This window comes from Triturus cristatus, chromosome 2_2, assembly GCF_964204655.1.
Source record: "Triturus cristatus chromosome 2_2, aTriCri1.1, whole genome shotgun sequence".
Classification (NCBI taxonomy): Eukaryota; Metazoa; Chordata; class Amphibia; order Caudata; family Salamandridae; genus Triturus; species Triturus cristatus.
In genome coordinates this window covers 466979678-466999188 of record NC_140582.1, presented here as the reverse complement: position 1 = coordinate 466999188, position 19511 = coordinate 466979678, and the positions used below count along the sequence as shown (strand labels likewise).

Below are 19511 nucleotides of genomic sequence, written 5' to 3'. Positions count from 1 at the left end.
TTGGGTCGGGAAGAGGAGAGGTGACAGAGAATATCACTGCGTAATGGTCTGACCAAATAACAGGATAGGTATCAATGAAATTAAGTTGTTCATTGTTGGAAAAAATTCCATCTAGGGTGTGCCCTGCTTTGTGTGTGGGCCCCGATACCAACTGTTTCAGATCAATCGAACTCATTAGATCAATTAGTGTACTAGTGTCTGGGTCTCCCTCTTTTTCTAAATGAAAATTAAAATCCTCTAAGATCGTATAGGATCTTGATCCAAGTTCATTTTCGACCCAGCTACTAGCTTGAGTGAAGAACTGAGATTTAGGGCCAGGAGGCCGAAAGACTAGGGTCCCTTTAAAAGTGTAACGATGGGAAAGATAAAAACAAAAATCCAGTGTTTAACATTCTGGCGTTAGTGACCCCTGAAACATAGCATTCAGAGATTCATGAAAAATTACTGCGAGCCCCCCTCCTTTCTTGTTTGCCCTATTGAGAGAGTGGCAGCTATACCCAGGTGGTGTGGCATTAACCAAGTCTGGGCCTGAAGCCTCGTTCATCCAGGTCTCAGTTATAAAAGCTATCTTAATTTCTTCATTTTCCAGGAGTTGTGCACATTCCAGACTATGCTTGACTAGTGATCTGGTGTTTAACAGGAGGCATCTAAACGGCTTATTTTCAAGCTCTCCCCTAATTGTTTTGTGCCGGAACTGTGTATTCACTGACGCGCGGTAGTGATATAATAATATTCTAGCACTACAGTTAGGGCAAGTTATCTGGTCTATTCCGGGAAGTGTATTCGGGAATAGACCGATACAGCCAGAGTTATGTGACTTACTGTTTAGTTCATGCAGCTGAGAGCTTGTATATGACCGTCGTGTCTCCGCATTGCTAGTAGGGCCGACATTCTGGCTGGCGCTGGTTGCGGATCGGGTGCGGACGGGCGCAGACTGGCTTGCCTTTCGCTCCAGCTTCCGGCTAAAGTAGCCTGAAGGAGCGAACCACTAGACCGCTAACTAGCCTCCATTCCGGTAATGGCGGTCAACAGCCCGGTGCACAGACCCCCGAGGAGCAAGGTCAGTAAGCACACAAAAGTTTTACACACAATGCAAGGATTTAAAAGGTTTTAAAAAGATAAAAATCGATTTAAATGGTTAAAAATGAGGGTTTACAATTGCCTGATATTGCGTTTGGTATATGTCAGCCCGGCTCAAGCCTCAGGTGACGTCCAGTCGCGTTTGCTCCAGCTTCCGGCTAAAGTAGCCTGAAGGAGCGAACCACTAGACCGCTAACCAGCCTCCCTTCCGGTAATGGCGGTCAACAGCCCGGTGCACAGACCCCCGAGGAGCAAGGGCAGTAAGCACACAAAAGTTATACACACAATGCAAGGATTTAAAAGGTTTTAAATGGTTAAAAATGAGGGTTTACAATTGCCTGATATTGCATTTGGTATATGTCAGCCCGGCTCAAGCCTCAGGTGACGTCCAGTGAAAGTGTTTTCAATAGTGAAACACCGACCCTGCACATGGCTTCATTATGATAAGTAAACGCTGGTCTGCAGCATGGAAGTTTCCATCCGCAATGACTGTGAGTCACACACATACTTTGGGGAATACACTTCGATCACCAGCACATCTAATTAATGGTTGCCGGCTATACCACTACCATGCAGACTCTGGAGGAACGGCTTTTGAACAGAAAACTACCATGATTAGAAACCTATGCAACTGCTTTCTAAGTGCATGTCATTGAATGCCTGACACATCTTGGCGCCTAGCAGCGCTGCTCTAAGCACAAAGCATGTTGTAGCACCAAGTATAATGTGCTGCATTGCTAAATACTTATAAGGTCCCAAAGGCGAGACCCGTTCGCTATGCCAATGCTTGTTCTCTGTAAATGTGTATAATTTAAGAGGAGAATGCCGTCGCTCAGTGAAGTAAGCCAATGGTTTAATTGGGCTGATCCTATGCTGCATGCTGTATAATTTGTTATGCGGATTAAAAAGATGAATTGACACAAAAACACTCCTTCAGTATCACCAAATCTTTTTTTGAGTAGGATGGTGATCACTCCAACCCATAGAACAAAATCTCTTACAGATTTTAGAGTAGTTACCCTAACTAATTTTCTCTTGTCTGGACACAGACACAATATTTGCTGGCCTATATCCACTTTAGCACCACTTAATGCTGCACGCAGCAGGTCATCCAGCCAAAGGTGCAGAAACTCTTAACCACATCACACCAAATCGAAGAGATCTACACGGGTTTCCTGTAAAAGCCAGAATGACCTTAAACATGTTATGCATCGCACACAGAACAATACACCTTGGTCTACCTCCCTACATAAAGAACAAACTTCAGACAGAAGAACAACAGACAATAGAAGCAAGTTATGTCTTCTTTTCGAACATCTTAAAGGGAAGAAATCAAAAACTACGTATCTTGCACTCACCTGCTAAGCACCAAGAACCTGGAATCACCTAACCAGAAGACCTTGGCTCAAGCTGAACTAGCTATCTTTCTCGAAAGTGCTCCTTATTGACGCATATCTAACTAGGTTACCTGATTGCTCTCACCATCTCTTTACCCCTTACTATTGTATTCTTCTTGTAATGTGATGCACTACTCCACTCATGCAGCTAGGTCTTTGTTGCACGAATATATTGCAAAAAATATTCTGGTGATCACTTGTGGGGGCAAACGGAGCATTGAAACATTAACCAATAGACTTGAGAATTGCAGGTCAAGTAACTTAGTAAGGTTCTACTGATATCATCTACACTCAACCTTATTTTCTAAAGTAGGGATGAAATATATAAATATATATGTGTCAGTGTTAGCATTGGGTTCATGCCTCTTAATTTCCCAGGATAACTGAATACTTGTCGTCATTTCACACATTAGTGATGGAGTGGAACCAGTCTTATAATTGAGTATGTTTGGAACTGCTCTAACTCTACCATCTAGACATTGCTGATTCTGACCTAACGCATCCGGCCTTTCAAGAGTAACCATGACATATTAAATAATGAATGTAGCCAGTACTAAAAAAGATTTAGTCCCTGGTCAAACACGAAACTAAAACTTACCCAGCCCCAACCGTCCTTTAGAGGCAAACCAACCATATACCCTTACATACCAGTTACACTGTCATTTTACTTGTCCTCTCATGCAACTGAATATTCCTTAATCCTTCAAGTCTGCCAGTGGTAATGTGTTCATGTGATACTCTACTACAAGTCTGGCATCGTGCATGCAAGCATCTCTGCATTTGAAGTGCTATTAGCTAATAAGTCCCAAGTGGCTGCCGGTATCACATTTGACATGGGCAACTTAGCAATTATGTGACTGCATGCCTTCCTCCCTAGTCTTCCTTTCATATCGACATGTCACGAAGAGACAGTCATGCATGCACTAAATAAAATGTACTTGCATGTTGAATAAAGTTCAAAGGACTCTGCGTTCAATTAATAGTATTCACCACCACAAACAACGTTAGTGACCCGAAGATGGTCATAATTCAAAACCATTGTTGGTTAGGATGGTGACCACCTTACCCAACAAAGTGGTCGTATGATTCTTTGTCGCTTGCTGGGGAAACTGATAATTACTCAGTCCAGTTGCTAGTAAAGATGGTACTAATAGGAACACTGTTATGAATAATAGGATTACTGTCACCTTTCTTTGGATAGCATAGCGATTATGGATGTCTTTGCATTTTTCACTATAAACCGAGAATTCCCGAAGACTTGGTATTGCCGAAGTCAGCCACATGATATAACTTGGGAACGGAGCATAAGATGTAAATATAGTAATTTGGGTCGCTAACTTGAATTTTGGTCTTGCTTTGTATAAATTCTGCTTGTGGCTCTAAACCTGTTTCTATTCTTTGTAATTTTAATTGTTGAGGTGGAAGATCTCAAGCCTGAAAAGGTTATCTAGAAGTCATTCTGGTGCGTGTGTCTGAAATTGACAAACAGTATTGTTGAAATGTGCTTGGCTTTAGTTTTGTCGTATGCCCTATAGTAAGCAGCCCATATACCTTTGTCTTTTGTAACTGTCACAACATCCATTTTTCTCTCAATTTTGCAGCGCCTGGATGGCAGACAGACTTATGACTACCGAAATATCAAGATTTCATTTGGAGTGGACTATGGATGTTGCATCGTTGAACTTGGTAAAACAAGGTATAGTAGTATTCAGAGATTTCTAAAGTAGTTTTCTTCGAATGGCCACTCGGACCACTTACTTTGACTTAGGTTTCTTTGTTAATGTGCTAAAAGAACCCCATAATATGATCTTAATTTTTCTCTCCTGGAGGTCCAAGGTATTAAATCGAATGTTTCACAGATATTTAACAGTTGTGATACTTGAGGTGGCATTAGTTGGGCCAGAGATAGATCATTTGCGAAACAAAATTGGAAAGTTGACATTGTTGGAACCAGCGATTTGATTTTGGTTCTCCAGACTGCAAAGCTGACCACTTAACCACTAGTGAGCTTTACTTTTACTAATTTCCAGAATGCTACCCATTACTCGGGCCCCCGCCCCAAAAAATACAAGTGTCGATCCCCTAGTCCACCCCAAGCGGCTCATATTTAAAACAGGATGAGAATTTACTTTTTTTTCTTTTCTTTTTTAACAATCGGCTGCTGTGGATTCATGGTGCAGAGTACATCTCTTTTAAAAAAATAAAATATGTTTTTGTCCTCGTGGGTCTCTCACCTATAATAATGGTTCAGAGTTTTTAAATAAATAATGGGAAGCTTCGACCTTGCTTTGACTAACGTAAATACAAACATTTTACACTTAATTTATTCATTCTTAAATGTCTATTAACATCAAACTAAAACTTACATTTTTTTATTGTTTTAGTCAAATTAGCTTAGTCTGTTTTTAACTTTCTCAAATACACAGTCCTACCACAAGACTATGGTGATACAAGACATTGTTAAATACGTTACCCCTCCAAATCACTCTGTGCTTAGGCTGCATAGTGTAGTCGAAAATGTCCAAGACTTACGTCATTAAAGAAGTTTTGGTATTAAGGTCACCTGGAAATTCTGGAAGCTTTACTTGCATTTGTAGCCTGGCCTTAGACGTTTTGGTAGTAAAAATATGAGATCGAGCTGGAATACGTTGGACATTTGTATTAACTTATCAACTGAGGAGGTGAAACGGGGGGGGGGGGGCTGTCGGAATATAGAGGCTTTGGATCTTTTTGCCTTGTTGCTTTCACAGGTGGATTGCGATGCAGCACCACTTGTAGTCCTGAGTGAGTTGAACTCTCATTTTGCCAACACTCTTCTGATTAACAAATGTATTAGTTTTCTCTTCCAGTTTGGCTGTCTTGGAACCTTCCTCTTCCCACTCGCACTGCCTGCCATTCTTTACGTACTATCTGCTCTAACACATTTCTTTGCCTAGTCTATTTCCTTTCACTCTTGCTTGGACAAATCATGCCATTCCTGGTTCTTGCATCTTTTTTCCCCCAAAAAAACCCTTACTTTATTTTTGCCTCATTTTGAAGGTCTACTCTAAAGTATATGATGGTGTCGGTAGAGGCATTGTCTTTGCAAACATGTTCGCACTCTGTGTGCATTGACCGTTATTCAGAGGCTACGGTTGACCGGTATTCTACTAAGATGCAGTTTCTCCAAAGAATGAAATTACTAACAAAGCACAGCCTCCTCTTCATTTGTTTTCTGAAGACCCAGCTGCTTTTAAACATTCATGGCATGGTGAACATATGCCGGCTGTGAAAGTAGAATGGTGCTGGCTAAACCACGACAATAGCTGTTGTAAAGAAAGCTACGGCTGCTTTTAACTCCAGGAAAATTTGCATGACCTCAAATATGACTCAAGCCATGTTCTTTGTTTTTAATGAGCTCAGAAACCCCAACATCGTTACAAATCATAGTGCCTCTGAAGAGAAATGCAATGAGTTTGCTATTTTTCTTTTTTGATTTTCCAAAATTTCTGCCATCTCTCAAGAACTTCAGAATCTAATTGGCTGAGCCTTATTGTTTGTCCCACAAATGTGCTATGGACTAGTCTCCTTTTGATAAAATACTGTTTCCTATCCCTTTTTTGTACCAGTAATGTTTTCCTTTGCCTTTTGACTTTGTCCCTGCTAAACTACATGAGCAGCTGCTTCTTCTCAAGTGTTTGCTTTCAGTGACCACTCTCAATACAATCGTATTGTGTGGAACAGTCCCTAGTCACTTCAAGCACACTCTAGTGACCCCCATTCCAAAGGAGAAGAAAAACAACTCTTTAGAAACAGCACGTCTCACACCTGCTGTTTCTGAGTAAGGTCCTTGAACAGGGCATATTTTTACAGTTTCGAGATTTTATAATGAAAACTAAGTATTGCACTGGTCATAACTAGGGTTTGGCCTTGACATCAGCACAGAATGGGCTATTGTGTCTGCCCTAGAAGAGTTCCACAGCTGTGCAGACTTTGATCTTCTGCTGTCCTTATTCTTTTACACTTGTTGGCGGCATTTTATATGGCCGATCTTCTCATCCTCCTAAATAAACTCCTTGAGATTGGAATCAGAGGAAGTGCACTCTGTTGGTTTTCAAGTTTATAATCTGATATATCGTTTCAAGCATCACTTTCTTCATTCTTCTCTTTTGTCAGATCCTTTGTGGCGTTCAACAGGGATCTCTCCTATCCCCCTATACTGTTGTATGTTTATGATCCTATTAACCATTCTCATCGATTTATGTGATTTCGACCTGCTATTTGTAGATGGGGCTCGGATTGTGATGATTAGTAGGGACGTTTGTGAGGCTGCCACTGCATTCCACAATTGATTGACTAAAGTTTAGGGGTAAATGAGTGGCAGTCACTGAAGACTGAATGGAGAGAAGATCTAGATTCTGTTTCTGGTTCATTCCCTCTCCCCACAAATGTCGCCTGCCCCAATTTTTAAGGTTGTTGTGGCCACAGATAAGACAAATAGCCAAGTTTGTGGATTGAATATGGGGCAATGGTTAGCAGCTGCCAGCAATAAAATGATGGTGTGAGGTGTGCTGGTGGGTTCAAAAGTAAGGACGAGAAGAGCCAAAAATAGACTGGAGCGGAAGATACACCAGCAGGTACATGCACGCAGCAATGTATTTATGCATTTGTGGCTAGAAATGCAACAAACACCCTAAAGGAACTTTGCGCTTTTAGAACTTCACAATGTATCGTAAACTAGCAGTGCATCTAAAGGCTGTTTGGAGAACCAAGTGGAGTTGAAGCGCATATTCCCTGTAATGAAGTGCATTCTCATTCTATATTTGGTGCAGATTCTGGCAAGAAAAGCCAGCATCCTGGGAGGGGTGTAACCTCACTCTTGGCAATTCTGGGTAGCTCTCTATGTATAGAGAGCAGGTTAATGCAGCGTTACTTGCATTAAAGTGGTACGGTGCGGAGACTGATATAAATAAAAAAGAATGCATGCAGTATGGATATGTCCCAGAACTTACTGTCGTATTTTCACAAAGTGAAGCACATGGCGCCTATAAAGGTCTACACGGAGGTATTCCATTAAAGTGTAGTTGCCACAGATATCGTAAATACTGCATATGCGTTAGACATGAAAGTGAAAACGTTTTTTTCAAGTATTGTTACAATGTGTCTGACTCTACCATGTGAAAAGATCGTATCAGATATTACCCCCTCTCAAGACCTCTGCAAAAACCTTTCCACCGTCTTCCACTGCAAGATCGAGGAGATCTACAATAGCTTTGTAACTCAAGACCCTTCCTAATAGCGAGTCGCTAAACACTTTGTCTGAAACCCATTTGTGCATGCAAAAACCGTCGTACATCTTTCCCATAGTCTTAAACCGAGGAATGCCACCTGTAAATTAGACCCATATATCCTTCCCTTAGAACAGTCTTGGCACTGTTTTCAACCAGGAAATAAGTTCAGTAAAAAATGCCCATGTTTTCTTCATTTAAGACAGTCTTACCACTGTTTTAAACAGGGAAATGACATTAGCAAGTTAGGCACGCTGAGTTTGGTTGTGTAACAAAAAAACACAGCGGCAGGAGAAGCATAAATCCTTTTCAAATATAAAAAGATCACGGTGACTGGTTGTGAAACAAAAAAACTCAGCTACCGAAGAAACATGAATGCTAATCAGATGTAAAAATATCAGGGCGACTGGGTGTGTTTGAAACCGAAACCTAAAGTTAAATTGTGATAATTAAATGCAGCCAAATGTGTGCACGGAAAATAACAAGCGAAATCCTTTGCTTCACAAACTGCACACGGAACATGAAAGAGGTGGAAGTAGATGTGCATGAGGAGAGCCTTCCTTTGCTTCTGTGCAAACAAAAGAAAACGAGAAGAAGAAACAAATAGTCTTTCAAAAGTAACAAATAGACCGGAGGAGAGGAATACATGTAAGAGGGCTGGTCCCATAAGAGGGAACCAAGCAAACAAAGGCGGGAAAAATACAACCAATGCACTAATGAAAAGTCTGCATTTCAGAACAGCACACAAAATAATGAATGGATATCGATGGTTGTGCCAAAAGCCCACTGATGAGATACTGCCTGTGGACAGACTGCACATGCGCGCAGCCTAGGCTCAACCTAAAAAGTGGGTCCTTAATCACTGCTTGTACGTCTACTTCTCTTCATTAGTGTGTTACTACTGGGCAGAGGGGGAGGTGGGTGCCATTGCTTTCCCTCTAGTGGGCAAATATCTGTTGTCATACGGTAAGATATAATGTTTCAACTCCGTCACTAATGTGTACTTTTTAAGTTTTTGATGTTTGCAGTTAGACACATGGGTTCTTCATGAAATACTGTGAGGGTCACTTGTGATTCATATATGATTACATTGTTTTATTCAAGTTCTATCTTTATAGCAGCAATGTTGATTTTTTTTTTTTTGGGAAGTCTGCTTTTATATTTCCTGTTGAACTCTACCATTTTTCATGCAACCGTTACAGTCAGGTTGACTATAACTATGAGCATTCTTTTTTTTGGTGCTTTTGAAATTTGCACACAGTCCCGCACCCTACACCTCACACTTCATAGATGATACTAGTAGGGTAGGGATAGTGTCACGAGGTCCTGAAAAATGCCACAGAACATGTAGAGGGATTTCAAGTTAGCCAAAACATGTTGACTATGGGATTGTGAGAGTGACTGAATTGCCAAGCATATTACCTTGATTTTATTGTAACCTTAAGGGTGGCAACCAGAATACATTACAATTGGTTGACAACCGGATAATTTGTTTACAGCTTTTGGATTACATTTCCTAAAATACCATGTTTTGCTGTAAAAAGATCTCCATAAAAGTTCCTTCCATCAGCAACCCATTCAGACAGTTAGTTGTTTGATCTGAATGAGGATCAAACTCTATGATGAAGCATGCCAACATTGGTTGGTGAAGTTCTTACAATTCTATAAATAGATGCTCTGTCTAGGTCAGTTAGGCTTCCATTATTCATCCCAACTGTCCTTCGTACCTTATGTCTGTTAGTTGCGCATATATATTTATTTATTTATTTATTTACACATAAAGATACCGGGAGATGTCCCAGTAACTGGAGGGTTCAAGAGGAATCCTAATCGAAGTATATCCTCCCTTCCAAATACCTTGATCACAAAAAATACTCCCAATTGACCAACCAGTGGTCAGAGTTGCTAGTGTACTAGCTGTGCCCAAGAGCAGGGACAAAGGAGGAGAAAAAATGAGGGGGCCTCTCTAGTGAGAGGTTGTGCTAAACACAACCCCGTGTATGGGAAAGAACACTTTTTGTTTTAATTACCCTCACACACCCTGGTGGTGTCATGCTTCATCATCGGGTCATCCCGACCCCAAAAAGTCGGGGTGGGCTCGACCACAGTGTTGGGAGCTCCTTCGATAGACAAAGGCCAGGGGGGTTAAAGATTAAAATACCTCAGTCAGACCCCTGGTTTCCCTTTATTGGGTCTGTCTGGGTCAATAAAAATCTAAAAGACTGGTACTCCGACCCGGGGCCGCCTGCTGTGTTCCTCTTCCCCACCCCCACTATCACTATCTTTTTCAATACCATTCATAGGACCACCCACATTATCTCTCCGGTCTTGTGTGTAACGCGCAAACCCCCCGATTTGGGTAAGTTACGAGGAGACCATATGGAGATGAATGTTATGCATGGATGAGTGTGTATACATGTGCATGGTTTTTAATAGTCAACGCGATATTGCGAGGCGGTGAGCCATGTTCTGCAATGTGAGACTCTTTTCATTGGTGTAGGTTAACTGCTGATAGCCGGACTAACACATAGATAGTGTTAGTATGCGAGTAAAATCGCTACTTCACAATGTCTGTCACATATAAATAGTATGTCACAGAATAACTAAGATGAGTGGCACAATGAGGGGATAATTCTTCCAACTAAAGCATGCACATATATGTTGGCATGCAGCTCACGATTTAACCACCATACACCTATTGGGTATTAAGCACTGCGGGTTTTTACTGAACCTTGTTATGTTATGTCTGTCCCTGATTTATTCTTTCAGATGGAGATTGGCAGAAAACAGACCCACTAACATTTCACACACCGCGAGGAGTAGCTACTCTGCCCTCGTATCACGGAGAGGATAGGGACCTCCCATCCTATATTACTCCACACATAGGGGGTACTCCTTTTGCCCTGAAGAAAGTCCAGGACCTTTATGGCCATACAGGACTGAAACATGTCGGCACTAGGGTCTTAGGACCATAATACTCCAACAAGACCCGTCTTTTAGATTTTTATTGACCCAGACAGACCCAAGAATTAAGGGAAACCGGGGGTCTGACTGAGGTATTTTAATCTTTAACCCCCCTGGCTTTTATCTATTGAAAGAGCTCCCAATACTGTGGATGAGCCCACCCCGACTTTTTGGGGTCTGGGTGAGCCGATGATGAAGCATGACACCACCAGGGTGTGTGAGGGTAATTAAAACAAAAAGTGTTCTTTCCCATACACAGGGTTGTGTTTAGTACAACCTCTCACTAGAGAGGCCCCCTCATTTTTTCTCCTCCGTTGTCCCTGCTCTTGGGCACAGCTAGTACACTAGCAACTCTGACCACTGGTTGGTCAATTGGAGTATTTCTTGTGATCAATGTTAGTTGCATGCAACAAAGGCACCAGGTTAAAATGTGCGCATAGAAAATCTAGTTTCTTAAGAGCACATTGGCAGAAATTTCTATGATTTCCTGGTTGAGTAAAATATAAAATGGAATAATTTGCAATTCGTAATGAAAATTAATTCTTAGATTGCAGACTACTGTTCTTGAGTGGGTCGTGAGAATATAAATAAATATAATATAAAGTAGTTAATAAAAAGAGGTATGACAGCAGGGCTGGCAGCGATGTGTTCCTCTACTCCTTGGAAGAATATGACTCACTGGTTAAACCAGTGTATAAAACACGAGCAGAGTAAATTGAAGCTGCAAGAATTGGATTCTCCCCATATATATGCGCTACTGTTCAGAACACCCGTTTGAACTGTGCTGTTAAAAGCAGGATTACAGGTGTGTTCCTATGTCTCTTGTACATATGGCACTTGAACGAGCCATACATTAAAAATATGCACTGAAAATTGTGAAATAAGACTTTGTCAGATAAATATAAAGTAGTCTTTTTAGGGTTGAAGTCGAGATGTTATAAAGTGGATTGAATTTTGTTTTGTTCCTCGTATAATTGTGAAATACGATAAAGCTTTGAGAAATATCATCTAGGTATGTTAGTCGACTTGACTTGTATCCATCTTTCAGTTGGTGATAATTTACTATTAGCAATTCATACTTGATTCTGAAACTGCTTGTAGTATTTTGGCCACAACCTGCCGTGCGCAGCATAGCCAGGAGTAGATAAACATTCACTGGGATTCAATACTGTAGCCATAATTTGCTGATTTGTAAGTGATTTGAAGCCATTCATTGCTAATTTTGATCAGTATGTCTTTTGGATACAATTTTTCGAAAGGTTATGTGACTGACCAGTTGTGTGCTCTAACCAGGAATCACCTTCTGTCGCTTATTTTCATAGAGTCCTTGGCCAAGTTTCTGCAGAGATGGTGGCTCCAAAGATGAATCGACCAACTGAAGGCATCCTGTTCTTTAATCTGGAGCTCTCTCCTATGGCATCGCCTGCTTTTGAAGCAAGCAGGTATGTAATGTTTGTGCATATAGTTTAGCGCACTGCATTGGCACCAGTAGAATGGAGTGGGAACTAGTCTTCCACAGTTCTAACGACAGTGACTCATCTGAACAGTTTCCTCTTGTATTCTCGCAGTTGGCATTTAGAAGTAGAGACCATGTGCACTGCAAATGCTTGGTAGTACACAACATTACCATTGCGGATATATTTGTATGAAGAGTCACTCTCCGTTACTCCATCCTTCTTTTATTTTTCAGTCACTTTTGGGGCATCGGAGAGGTAGAATGTATAAGCCATCCAGTGTCGAAATTTATTTTTTTCTTAAACTCTTTTAGAGCATTTGTTGTGTGGTTTGAGAAGGAGATAGGAGCCCACTGGCAATTTCTGTGTAATATTTTCCCTGTCTTTGGGTGCTTGCCCATCTCCTCTTACCCATACCTTTGCATAAGTTATCTATTATTGCATGGGCAATCGCACCCTTCTTCACTCTCTGCATATTGTTCTGATGATATCTCTGGACAGTCGCTCATAACCTTTCTGGTTGGTGCATTTAGCTCAGTGGCATAATAGGCGCCTTAGGTTGCTGAATGTGCCACACCTGAATGTTTCTTTACTGTGGTTGGTAACTCTTTTAAAAAATATTTTAAATTACATTTAATCAGGATACAATAGTGCAAAGATATTAATAAATGATCATACAAGGAGAGAAAAAACGTTTTATTGAGCCTAAAAGATACTTTATAAAAGTAATTATCAACATTGCGATCCCTACAAATCATGTTGCTTTCCTTGTGCTCTGTGTCTGGAAAATAGGAACCCGAAGCCAAATGTTTTCCCTTGATCTAAAATTGGATGTTATTGTTCTTTAAGTCTAGTTGAAAGAAAGACATCTATAAAGATAAGTAATAATAGCATTGTAATGGAAAATCATCACTCAATAGGCCTAACATTTTACAGTTGTGTAAAGATGATTCACTAGGAGCACACAATCTTTAAATATCAAAAAGGTGCTGTGCTTGGTTTAGTTAAATTTAGCAGACATTTCAAACCCATTATCTTGGGAGTTTGGGGAATTTGACTCAAACAAAGAAGGTTTGAAAATGAAGACCATTTCATCATATACATAATGTTAGACCGGGTATTCTTTGCGTGAGTCTCACTTCCATTTTTTCTGATTGCTTCCTCTGGTTTTGATATGTTTTGCTGGTTTAGATGCTTTGGGCACTGTGCCACTGCCACTCAGTGCCACAGTGCAAGTGCTCCCGATGTTAAATTGATGTAATGATTAGTGACTCCATGATTGGTTTATTTGATTTACTTGTCAGACCCAAGGGAAGGGTGCATTGTAAGTATAAGGTAGGACATACCCTGGTGTGTGTGGCATGTCCTAATAGTGAATTACAGCCATTTTCGTTTTTCACTATTGCAAGGCTAGCTATTCCCCATAGGCCAGAATGGGAAGTTTGAGTATTACATCTTATAATCCTAACTGACTCAGGGAACATGGTAGAAATTCGAGTTTAGTATGCCTGAACTCAGAACGATAAAATACATCTTTTAGTAAAGTGGGTTTTAACATTCTGTGTTTGAAAATACCACTTTTAGAAAGTAGGTATTTTCTTGCTTAACTGTCCAAGCCTGCCTCTGCTAGGTTGTGTATTGTGTGTCTGGTTTTGTGAGTGACAGGGGCTGGGGAATTCCAGGAGAGAGAGTGAGTCAGCACAGGGCTGAATAGGAAGATCTGCATGTAGAAGGGTGAGAAGAGTTGCACCTGGGACCTGAATAGGGCTGTGCCTTCCCTCCACAATGCTGGCTCCACCTCCTGTGGTGAGTCTGATGTCTCTGCCCTGCACTGTGAAAGGAAAGGAGGAGTCATGTAAACAGAGTGCTCCAGGACTGACCAGAACTGGTTTGGACTAGGCAAAGGCCTCTCTGCCTTCAGAGAACAAAGAGAAAAGTAGTATAAATATGGAGACCCCAAGACTTTAGATCACTTCTGGAACAACAAGAAGAAACCTCTGCCAAGGAGAAGAACCAAAGGAAGCTGTAGGAGTTGGACTGCCCCCCTGCCAGTGTGCTGTGTTGTTGGGTTGGCCTACAGTGGTGTCTTCATTGCCAAGGAGAGGAGAAGGAACTTTTACAGAACTTTCATCATCTTGCAGAATATTTCTCCAAGGGTTTGAACTTGTGCTTGCCTCCTGCTGAAGTCTCAGGGACAACAGACTTCACCACCAGCTCCCCTCTGAATTTCCTTGCTGGGAATTCTATCTGCAGAAGCCTGCATGTCGCTGGAAGCGCGACGCAACGAGAAGAAGCGTGTCACCGCCGCAGCTGTAGTCATTGCATCGCCGGAGAAGCGTGCCGCCACCGCATCTCCCAGAAGCGTGCCTTCGTCGCAGCTGTCTGCTGTCGCATCACCGGAGAAGCGCATTGCAACCGTGAGGGTCGCCGTCGCATCATCGGAGAAGCGTGTCGCAGGGCCTTTTGCGGCTCCAAAGTACAGAGTCGCCGCAAGGCTGCCAGGGCGTCGCAGCGTCTCAACGTCGTCGCATAAAGGGCGCCATCTTATCGCATCACACCGGATTGTCAAATCGCATCGAGGTGCCTTCTTGCCGCATCGCAACCAGGCTGCAGCACGAGAACCTACACATCACCTCCTCTCCGGTAAGGATAAAGACGCATCCCCTACTCTGCGCAAGCATTGAGGCGCGATGCATCGTCTCCCCCGAAGCAAGGAACCGACGCATCTCCAACGCTGCGAGCCTTTTGTTTATTTTGCGTTACGCATCCAGGTACTTTTGTGAGAACTGTGTCGGATTTACCAACAACTTGAACTAAGCTAATTCTACCATCTTTAAGTCAATTTTGAGTACAGTATCATGGATTTTTGTCGTTTGTGGGCTTGTGTTCAGTCTATATAAAGAATACTTATTTTTATAAAACCTGTGTGGTGTCCATCTGTAGTGTTTTCACTGTATTACTGTATGTGTTCACAAATACTTAACACACTGCCTCCGAGATAAGCCTGTCTGCTCGTGCCAAGGTACCAAGGGGGTGAGCAGGGGTTATCCAGTAATGTAATCCCCTTTCCATGACTTAGAAGCAAGGGTCCCTATTTGGTCAAAGGTACTTACCTCTGCCAACTGGAGACCCCCAGTTCTAACACATAATATATTATCAATTCAGTTAGAACTTTCAGCAGCTATAAAACATGCAAAATACAGCAAGCAGGCTGCAAATTAATATTACCTGAGATTGTAAAATTATTTACCTCTTTCTAAGGTTGGTCTTTTGTTTTAGAAAGTTGATTTTCCTAGATAAAATTGATTGGCCTGCCTTCCATTGTATGACAAAAAAAAAAAAACAGAAAATGGATACTAGAGTGAACTGGGAACAAAAATAACACAGTAATATAGGCATTTTGATTAGAGAAATTCATCCTGTTATTAACGAGGACGTGATTCCATCTAGTCAACATTTCAATATTCTTACCTAGCAGAGGCATGTCGTTTTTCAAATATAAATCTTGTTTTTCATGAAAAATTATTTCACAATATATTTTAGGATATGCTCTTCACTTAAAACCAAACCAGAGGTGATAACGGGCTCTGTGGTATTAAAAAGAAATATTATTTTCATTCGATAGATTCCTACTTTCATAAACTGTCCAATGATATCAAATGCGTCTTGAATTATTAATGTATCTGCTCTGCATACATTTTATAGGGGCATTCTGATAGTTGGAGAATGTCTTTCTGTTTTCGCATTTGTTTTGCAAAGGACGCTATAAATATTACAAATAATATTGGTGAGATTGAGCACCTGTGCCGTGTCCTCCTTGTCACCGATATCTTACTGATCTCTGCACCACTTATAATATTTGCATTGGTGTTTTGATGCAGAGAGGTTATACATTTCGTAAGTTGTTGAGAAAGATTACATAGGAAGAGAACAGAAATCAAAAATCTCCAACTCCCAAAGTCGCATTCTTTTCGGTATCACGTAGAATGAAAACAGCTGATTTCTTTCGAAATACAAATGAATCACTTGCTTTAGCGCATTTTAATACACAAGAGAAAGTCCCCCCCAATATAAAATGTGTGCGGCGTGTAATAATTATGCAATTAGCAATGACATTTGTTAATATATATAATACGAATTAGGTAATATTGAGCAACATGAATTGGGATCTAAAGTATATTTTTTTCAGAACATTGAATCGAATGGAATTATACCGTCATTAAGAATACTTTTAAACAAAAATTATGTTATGGAGGTTAGTAATGTCAAAAAGGCCTTATACCACTCTGTAGGGAAAATACCTCCCCATGAGGCTGTAGCTTTGTTTTGTCCAGTAGTAGCCTCCTCTGCTTCCTTATGGGAGATAGAAGATATTTGATCTTGGGCTACTTTTCCCAAGCTGGGAAGTTTTATTTTTTTCTTCAGCGAAATTGTTCAATATCTTCTGGTGATTCAGACTAGATATGAGTTCTTTATATCAAATGCGATTTATATTTTCTTGTAGTCTAGAATATCGGATATTGTAATTTTCATTAATCTTTCTTTTGAATTATGTCTCACAAAGCAGCCAAACTTTTCATTTTCCTCATATGCCTTTTGTCTTGTTAGTTTGGATTTTTTAGATTAGTCTTGAAGAAAATATTTTATTAATGCCAAACAGGCTGCTTCCAATGAATCTGATCTCATTGAAACGGTTGGTAACATATCATTTTTCTGACTTCTGTAGATTTTTCTCTGGTAGCTCTCTGCTGATTTAATGAATATTTTTTCTGACTTGAGCACCTAGAGTTAGTGGTTTCTTTGAAATCATCCCAAGCGTATGCTGTCTCCCATCAATTCTAGATTGCTTTTACAACAAAGACAAAATACACACTGAAACCGCTTACGAATATCGTCCTTGTTAAGGAATCCCTTATTTAATCTCCATGGTGGTCACTTGTTTAATAATAGCAGCAACTGCTGAGTGATGGGAAAGGTAGGACAAGATGTACTCTAACTTACTAAAAAAAAAGTCCTGAAGATCAGGATATCGTTCCTAATGACCTAAAAATTAAGGTGTAATGCTTCATTGCTGGATTTCTCATCTCCAAGGATCAAATACCCATATCTTCTGCCTTTATCTTATTGTCACTGGCAGTACAAGGCTTTGATTTTGAAATCATTAGGGATTTGGTGAATCTAATCAATTGCCTTGGATAGAAGTTATTCTTTGTAGTAGTCTGCAAATTTTCCAATAATTGTCCTGTGGCCAGTGCCAAGTTTTTGCAAGGCAGGTGGCACTCAATGAGCCTGGTGATTGTAAGATCACCTGGAAAACCAGACCGAATATGATCCTGAATTAAGGCATAAGCCATGAAGCCCCCCATTGTTGAGTGCTGGAGACCCTTCATCTCTAGGCACTCAGGAAATGTTCCTCTTGTGTTTCTGGCCTCCTTAAGCACCCGGTTATATTTCGGAAAACATGCATGTGAGAACCAAAAAGTTAACTTCTTGTTAATGAACGGGATGACTGTATCATGAAGTTAATAGTTCCTATGGAGTCAGTCATTCACCTCTCAAAGTATTAACTTTTGAACAGCAGCTGTAGATTGTAATTTAATAAGTCTCTATAGAGGTAGGTATCCAGTATTGGGGTAGCTTTCATAGATTCACATGCTTGAGTTCTTCCCCGTCGTCGACACTAGAGTCCCACGGTGCAATAATCAAGCAGTATTTAATAAATATCATAGGCTGTAATGGCCCTGGGCCATGGTATTAATAGCCTATCTATGTCCTTTTTAAAAAAGGACCAAATGTTGACCACAGCTAATCAGTTGTCATCACCCTCTAGAACACTCGCAGCAGAGGCAGATTCCCTCAGAGTTTCACTGCACGTTGATTGGGAGGGAGTCTCCGTGATTGCTCCTCGGTATTCTCAACTTCTGGAATTTCTACAGTCTTGACATCATGTCTGACTAAAGAGGCCTTTTCCGCCCACGTAAATCCTGTGGCAGGAAAAGAGTCCATGTGGATGATCCACATAAAGAGGTGAAGGAATGCAAGATCTGCTGCACTTTTTCATCTAAAACCCTCAAGGAGAGAGAGGGAAGGTTGTTGCTGGGGCTCCAAACCACAAAGCACCAGACAATTTCATCTGATGAAGAGAATGAGAGATCCTCCACAGCTCACGGCTGCAAAGTCAAGGGATAGTTCCTCTAGAGAAGGTAGGAAAAATCCATAAACCTTCTCATGGCACTAAAGGTTCCAAGAAGGAGAAGGGAGTGAAGCACTCCTCAGAGCTGACATTGTCTGTGCCCTCCATGCCGTCCAGAAAGGACAAAGATCGCCCAAGAGCCTCCTCCTCAGACCCTGTGAGGCAATAAATTCACAAAAATTCATAGTCAATGATGTCTCCACACTCATCTATGATAATTGTACCATCTTCGGCACCGTCAACAACAGCAACTGTGACGGCGATTGCAAACCTTGCTCCTGTATCGTCGACAAGAGTCTTGCTCTCCAAGAGCCTATTGACACTGAAAGCTCCATCCTAATCGAAGACAGCCGATGCTCTCCCATCAACGAAGATACCGCCGGCAAAGATCCCGTTGACGACAGATTTGTCGACGAGTGCCCTGTCTACAACAGCCACGTCATTGACACTTCCGTTGACGACGATACCGTCGATGATTACTCCGTCTGTGATTACACTGTCGGCGATGGGATCTGCCCTTTCGGCAACATCTGCACCGTCGACTCCACCGTTGACAAATGTTACTAAGATCAATAAGATAACCAAGACTTTTTTTTACACCCAACGATATCTGAATACAGTAAGGTGCCACCATTGATCCCTTCGCATCTCTTGGACATATAGGTTTATAAAGACAATGATGGTGTTTATAGTGTAGCTCATAGTCCATCAGACCTGCACGTAAACTGTCAAGAGGATGAGAAGGATGAAGATTACCACGATGAATAAGAATACTATCAGCAGGGCTATGTGGCTCCACATCATCACTACCATCCGTTTGGTTTTCAACCAAAACCGCATTCCAGAGACATGGCCCTTCTTCCACCATCTCTCATCCAAGATCTACAAGCGATGTTGGTGGATTACAGGCAACGGTTTGCGTTGGAAGTGGATCAACCAGACAGACCATTACCTCCAGATCTACTGAGTACGCCAGTCCTACAGCCTCCAGTCACACCTACAGTTCCTCCTACCCCATTACCAACTGACCTGACTGCGGAAGAAGAGAAAGAAGAGGGTGAGTTACCCGACCCTATCTCTGCACCAGATCCTTGGGGGAGGGGGATTATATTATACCAACCCTCCACACCCGCCATCAGATTCTCCCCCAGAGGAC

The 19511-nt window shown here is 41.4% G+C and overlaps 1 protein-coding gene across 1 annotated transcript in view; it reads left to right on the top strand.

The window, feature by feature from the left end:
- The window catches only part of EXOSC9 (exosome component 9), a 447763-nt gene that overhangs the window by 39348 nt on the left and 388904 nt on the right, over window positions 1–19511 (top strand). The window contains exons 2-3 of the mRNA XM_085641570.1: window positions 4079–4173; window positions 12031–12150. Coding sequence (XP_085497696.1) covers window positions 4079–4173; window positions 12031–12150 — 215 coding nt within the window. The remainder of the gene's footprint in view (window positions 1–4078; window positions 4174–12030; window positions 12151–19511) is intronic.